At 42.5% G+C, this 7,301-nt stretch overlaps 1 protein-coding gene across 1 annotated transcript; it reads left to right on the top strand.

Moving 5' to 3' along the window:
* Positions 1-1,782: 1,782 nt before the first annotated feature.
* LOC132571945 (killer cell lectin-like receptor subfamily B member 1B allele C) lies at positions 1,783-7,301 on the top strand. The gene is made up of 3 exons (XM_060238737.1): positions 1,783-1,901; positions 2,600-2,698; positions 7,123-7,301. Exons 1-3 carry the CDS (start codon positions 1,817-1,819, stop codon positions 7,299-7,301), a joined length of 363 nt encoding a protein of 120 aa, XP_060094720.1. The 5' UTR covers positions 1,783-1,816.

Genomic DNA, 7,301 nt, shown 5'->3' with positions numbered 1-7,301 from the left:
TTGACTTCCCTCTTTCTGAATCACAACAACTTTCTAAATAAGCCATCTAAATGATTACCTACTTCTCCATGTGCCCTCTGACAGGATGGCCTGCACTCTAGGCTGGGAAACACACAGCCCTGGTGATTCATGATGTTGCCAAAGCAATCAGCTGCCAGAAAGGAGTTTTGAAAGAGCCAGCCAGTGATTCTAGGAAACTTGATGTGGGAGCCATAAAAACGCCCCCAACTTTCTGAATAACAAAACCTTAGTGCTTTTGAGATAGCAAGTAACACTACAGCAGCTTCTAATTATTTTTATTTTTAAATTTTATTGGAGGTTTTGCAGGTAAAACAAAAATAAACAAGCACAAAGAATGAATCCTTGAGACAGAGCTGCTCACAAAATCATGCATACAAACAGCAAGTGTATTAAAGTACCGCTAAAGAAATTAAATGTAAGCCTACATCATGCTCAGCATTTACTCTCCCCTCCCAGAAGCCTATGTCATGCTTGACCTTTACTCCTCTCCCCATCTCCACCCCGGCCCACCACAGCAACTGTCTGTACTGTCTTGAAAATGGAAACTTTTAAAAACATTGCTGAGTTTCGGAAGTGGCTTACCAGAGGGAACATAGGGCTACTGCTTTGTGTGGATTAGTTCAGAAAATGTATAACATAACGTGATCATTAAAGAGATTACAAAGCTTCCCCCCCCCCCCCAAAAAAAGCCCCTCAACTTCAGAAGCTGCTCTGCACATCTAGAGTCTGCTATTAAGGTCTCTGGGTTGAGGTCTGTAGTTTATAAAAAGAATATTTCATTTTCGTTGTGAACCTCAAAATCAATGTACTCTTGGAGAGCCTGCTAAACCCACCACAAACCCCACAAATTTATATGGTTGCCAACCTCCAGATGGTAACTGGAGATCCCCCACTTTGACAACTTATATCCAGTTGACAAAGATCAGTTCGTTTGGGGAAAATGGCTGATTTGGAAGGTGGACTCTATGGTATTATACTGCATTGAAGTATCTCTCCTCCCCCAAACCTCTACCTCCTCAGGCTCCTTCCCCAAAACCTCCAGGTACTTCCTAACCTGGAACTGGCAATCCTCACTGATTCACATAAGTCTATCAACCTTACTGGCCATGACCCACAAGTATATAAAATAAAAGAAGGGAGCCACCCAGGACTGGGAAGATGTTGGTCAAAATTTCTACTCTGCCATGAAATTCACCTTGGGCCAGTCACCCTCATACAAATTTACCAGGGTTGTTGGCAGGACAAACTAGGGTATGAGATAACCAGTGTTCCAGTTAACCAGTTAGCGTGATGAGCTAGTTCACAGTTTTGTAGCATCCATTTTTGTTTTAGCTCAGGAAGGATGGCCCCAGAGCAATCTAATTTATTCAGTAGCTCACTATTTTAATGCCAGTAGCTCACAAGGTAGAATTTTTTCTTACAAGACTCCACAGCTTAGAGGGAGCATTGGAGATAACCACACATCCCATCCTGAGCACTGTGCAAAAAGGTGGAATAAAGATGAAGGCAATATTAGGCCACACCTTTGTCTTCTCTTCTGGCCAAACCCAGCTCCCTGACCCAACTGTACTACAGTTTACATTACACCCACAAAGTCTTCGCTTCTTCCTGCTCTTTCTTTAAACAGATAAAGGCAACCACAACTGTATGCAGGGCAGGAGGAATGGGCTTTAGTTGCTGTGTGCATGAAGCTGAGGTGATAAATCACCAGGACACTGCAACAAGTGAGTCAGCTGTGGGTGTAGAGGGAGATTCTCACTTGCACAGAGTCGTGCTCCTTTAAGTAGCATTTGCCATGGATGAAGCAATAGTCTATGCAGACATCACCTTACCTGCAGAAGCATCCTCCACAAGAGACTTGCCTTCAGGGCAACATTCAGGTAAGTTACATTTATATCAGAGAGTTTTTTTTAATGTGTGGATAAAAGAGAGAGTAACTTTTCCAGCAACTTTCATTGATCCCAGCCATGCTGCATACATACTGAGGAAAAGGTGGGTACAAATCCACACTGATTTACTTAGTAAATTCTCCCCCTACCACACACACACACACACACCCCTCATTCTAGAAGTTCAGGGCAGTATACCAAGTTCTCCATCGTATCCTCACAACAATCCTCTGAGGTAGGACAGGCTGAGAGGAAATGGCTGGTCCAAGGTAACCCAGCAAATATCAGGGTAAGCCTGAATTCAAGCTAAATCGAGTCCTCAGTAACCATGCCAAATTTTAATCAAGGCGTGTGCTCACTGTTTCTCTTTGAAATGAAGCAGTAAATCCCTGTGTGAGTTCTGTTTTACACAGTTATTATGCTTGCTGTTATCTCATGCATCACATTCTGGGAACACAAAGATACTAAGCATCCTTACATGGTGGCTATTTCTGAATAAATGCCAGCTGGATTCTTCTGGAATATCTCCTACTCCAAGGAAGTGGGAGACAGCCAGGATGGGCTCATTGCTTTACAGAGGAGCTGCCTGTCCTGAAGAAGCAAATGGGAACTGGGAATCCCAGTGGCTCTTGGCTAATTGCTCTGTAGTTCCAAGTATCAAACTCAGTTTTTTCAATGATTTATTGTAGAACCCCGACCTTGCCCGCGCTGGCATTGGATTGTGCTGTGGGCTGGATTAGCTGGAAACATCATCCTGGTGGCTGCAGTGATAGCGATGGGAGTCTGGGGTGAGTAATTTAACAAGCTGAGGCAGGGTTGCATTAACAATTAGCCCAAGTAGGCACTGGCCTATGGGCCTCCAAGCCTTTAGGGGCCCGGGCCGGCTTTTCCCCCTGGTTCCCCCCCTCCATGCAGTCCTCCCATTCTGCACATCATGTGCAGCCAGCAATTGAGCAGCTTTTTGCCTGGTGTGGCTGCTGCTGGCATTGTTGCCAAGTTTGCCTCTCTCTGCCTCTCCCCTGCAGCTTTGTCAAAGGGACGAAAGGAATAACTTTCCATTGTCAATCAATAAAAGCAAATTACTTGAACATCATGAAACTCTTCCTAACAGTGAAATTAGATCCTCAGATCCAATTCAAGCTAGGGTTGCAAAAAGAGAGACTCTGTAGGATACATAAGCATTATTAAGAAAGCAGAAATGCAGGAATGCACTGACTGATCGCTCTCTAATTTTAAATTCTAGAGCAGTACAGTAAACCATTTAAAACCATTTAAACTAGATCATTCTAGATCAGCTTATCTGACCAACATTTCTAACCACATTTTGAGGGTGACTTTTACAGTTCTATCAGTATGAACTTTCACTTTGAGAGGGGCAGCTCCTGTTTTTCTTTAGCTAAATGCAGTTGGTGCATTTGATAGCAATCTAATAACTAAGACAGAAGACAAAAGAAGAAGGGGACGGCAAAAGATGAGATGGTTGGACAGCGTTACTGATGTAACAAACACAAATTTGAGCAGACTTCAGAGGATGGTGGAAGACAGGAGGGCCTGGCATGACTTTGTCTACAGGGTAGCAAAGAGTCGGACTCGACTGTGCGACTGAACAACAACAAAAATAACTGTTCTTAATACCTTGTATGACGAAGAACAGAACTCCAGATCTTAGAACAGTCATTGCAGGATTAATTTTGCATTTAACAGTTTCTGACTTGGCAGCATTTGCAAATTTCCACAGAGCTTTAGAATTTCATTTAGCTTGTATTTTTAAAGAATTTGGGTAAGGCTACCAGGCCCCAGAGCTGAAGGTTATGACTGGTTTTAATTTGTTCAGTGGGCTGATTGCTGATATACTATTTGTGAAAGTCTTTATAGCCAAAGTCTATGTTTAAGAAGTTATTGTGGCAGAACATCCACTTGAAGATGCCAACTTTGGAGCCACACTGACAAATAAGATAGCTCAGGGGTGGCCAAACTTGCTTAACATAAGAGTCACACATAAACGCCAGATTTTGGAGAGCCGCAAGACATGAATGCCAGATGTTTGAGAACCACAAGACAAGGAAGGGAGGAAGCAAGGAAGGAAGGAATTACTTTACTCTGCTCTGGAGTATTGTGTTCAGTTTTGGGCACCACATTTTAAGAAGGATATAGACAAGCTGGAACGAGGAGGGTGACAAAGATGGTGAGGGGTCTGGAGACCAAGTCCTATGAAGAAAGGTTGAAGGAGCTGAGGATGTTTAGCCTGGAGAGGAGGCGACTGAGAGGTGATATGATCACCATCTTCATGTACTTGAAGGGCTGTCATATAGAGGAGGGTGTGGAATTGTTTTCTGTGGCCCCGGAAGGTAGGACCAGAACTAATGGGTTGAAATTAAATCAAAAGAGTTTCCATCTCAACATTAGGAAGAACTTCCTGACTGTTAGAGAGGTTCCTCAGTGGAATAGGCCCCCTCAGGAGGTGGTGTAGGCTCTCCTTCCTTGGAGGTTTTTAAACAGAGGCTGGATGGCCATCTGACAGCAATGAAGATCCTGTGATCCGGCTGGCTTGGCTTGGAGAAGTGATTTAAAGAGACAAATGCCTTCTCCAAGCTGGCCAGTGGGGCAGTGGGGGCTTCGAGAGCCACACGATATGTGTGAAAGAGCCGCATGTGGCTACTGAGCTGCAGGTTGGCCACCCCTGAGATAGACAGACATTATCCATCAGTATAGGAATGCATGAATAGCTGTCTCTCACTGTTCAACACTGGAAAGTGAGGAGATAATTAAAATTTGTGCTGTATCAGTTAATGAAAGGCTGACAGGAAAAGATCTTATGTCTATCTGCAAACTTCTTTGCCATCACCAGACACCGAGATGCAGTTGAACAATCATATAATATTTAAACAATTAGAGTCTTGCTGACATAGTTCCTTTTGCGGGGTCAGGTGCTTAAGTGAGCAGTGACTGGACACTTTCCAAGCATAGGGATCATTTGAGACCCATTTTGATCAAGCATCAAGTCTGGTTTTGGAACTGAGTCTGCCCTAGTGGGCCAAGTAGATGACTTACTTCAGGAAAGAAACAGAAGGAGCATAGTCCACTGATTCTCCTGGAACTTTTTTTTTTGTATTTGTGTTTATGTGTGTATGTGTGCATCCCTGGAAGTTGTAGAAGCTGCTGGTGACCCCTACTGGGGTACAGAGGATGTTCAGAGATGTGGCTTGAAACAGCCTGCCTCTACCTCCTGTTCCTGGTGTTCCAAGGAGGTCTCCCATCCAAGTACTTGCTGCCAGGGTCAGCCCTGCATAGCTTCAGAGATCTGATTATCCAGGGCAGGGCTATTTTCCTAGAACTTTCATTGGTCTTTGATACATGCATGGTATCCTTCTGTATCTTATAGCAGGGATTCAGATCAGGGGAAGTACTCTGTGATGGTTAAGAACATAAGAGAAGCCATGTTAGATCAGGCCAATGGCCCATCCAGTCTAACATTCTGTGTCACACAGCGGCCAAATATATATATGGAGCTATTTGAGGTTGATGGAGCTATTTGAGGTTGATGGATACCAGAAGGTGGTGCTGGGGGCAGGGATAAACTGTAGTGTCTGTATTATGGAATCCTGCATGGTTCAATCTTATCTCCTATGCTTAACATCTAAATGAAGCCACACTGTGAGGTCATCCAGGGATCTTGTTTAAGCAACACACAGTCTATTTCTTTTTTCCATCTCAAATGAAGCATGGATGATCTTTGCTGTGACCTGGGAAGGTAGTGGGCTGTGTGAGAACTGATAAACTCAAGCACAGTCCATGTGAGATGGAAGCCCAAAGGTGTGTGTGTGGGGGGAAGCTAAAACAATTTGCTTATGACTTCCACAAAATAAGGATCTGCATGCCTCAGCTCCTGTATGTCCACCAGTATTCTTAGTATTTTCTTGACAGTTTTCTTTAAAAAGAGGAAATGATGTATTAGACTGTAAGATGACACCGAATCTCAACATGGTATAGTGATGTAATGGGACCCATCCCTAGCCATGATAAAGTAAGTATTATAGAAGCAGAAGATGACACACATAAGAAAGGGACGTGCCTAATTCTCAAGTCCTGATTAGTATTTTTGGGTTAAATTGCTGTAATGCTGATAGTTATAATGATGTTATATGTGTCAGATTGTAATGGCTGTGGGCCACAGACAATAAACTTTATTATATCATATTCCCCCACATTCCTGATCCAAATTAGCCACCCCCATGCCAATTGCCAAGACAAAAGCATCAAATAATTATTTATTATTTAAATGTATTATCATCATCATTATAATCATTATTATCACTATCAGTACTATTATTATTATTATTAATAATATTATAGCAGGATATTTTACACATATTAAAATATAAAAATTCTAACAATTAAACAATAAAAGTATCTGTAAAAAGATTTTAAAGATGCAGTCTAAACTTAGCAACAGATTGGCCTTGTCTTGTTTTTAATGGTTTCTTGTTCATTGACCTTTAAAAAAAAAGTTGCAAGCTGGTTTAAGCAGCCCTTGGAAAGGCAGCATATATATTTTTTCAAAATAAATAAGAAATAAGATCAAAACAAACTTAGAGCAGTTTATAAAAACTTCAACATTTTTGTGGCCAGGAAAAAACCCTCCAAAAGCAGACATTATAACATTTTGAAGCAAATGAATCTGATCAAATCACCACAGAAAAATAAAACACTGGCCATATCATCCAGACCTCAAGCCTACCTGATTAGACAAGGAAAGTGCTTGGTGGACAGTGATTAGACAGAGATCAATGATTGGTGCCAACACAGAAAAGGCCCTTTTCCTTGAAACACCTCACTTTCTCTGAGTGACAGGCAGGTGAAGCAAGGCCCTATGAAAGCCCCTTTCAAATAGAGCTGCCAGTTCTGGATTGGGAAAAACATTTAGGGGTTTTTTTGTGGGGGGGGGGAGCCTGGGGAGGGCAGAGTTTGGGGAGGGAAAGGACTGATCAGGGTATAATGCCATAGAGTCCATCCTGGAAAGCAACATTTTCTCCTAGGGAACTGCTCTTGATAATCTGAAGATCAATTGTAATGGTGAGAGATCTCCAGGTGCCACCTGGAAGCTGGCAACCCTATAAAGTCTCCCCCTTTTTTGTGAAATTTTGTTTGTTACAAAACATTTCTGAGTACTTTTTTTATGCAGCTTATGTTGTTCTTTCCTGCCAACTTGCAGCTAGAAATAAAAACAAACAGCTGGTTGGGGCATCCATATCATCCTCAGAGCATATCAAAGGATGTCAATATGGTCACAATGGAGGTGAAGAAAACAGAACACTGGAGGATTTCAAGTCTAGGTTGAAAGAGGAGTTGTGTGTGAATTCAGCATCAGCAGGTGAGAGCCAGCATGGTTAA

Source organism: Heteronotia binoei, chromosome 5 (genome assembly GCF_032191835.1).
Source record: "Heteronotia binoei isolate CCM8104 ecotype False Entrance Well chromosome 5, APGP_CSIRO_Hbin_v1, whole genome shotgun sequence".
NCBI lineage: Eukaryota > Metazoa > Chordata > Lepidosauria > Squamata > Gekkonidae > Heteronotia > Heteronotia binoei.
Note: the sequence above shows the minus strand (reverse complement) of the source record. Positions and strands in the feature narration are given on the sequence as shown.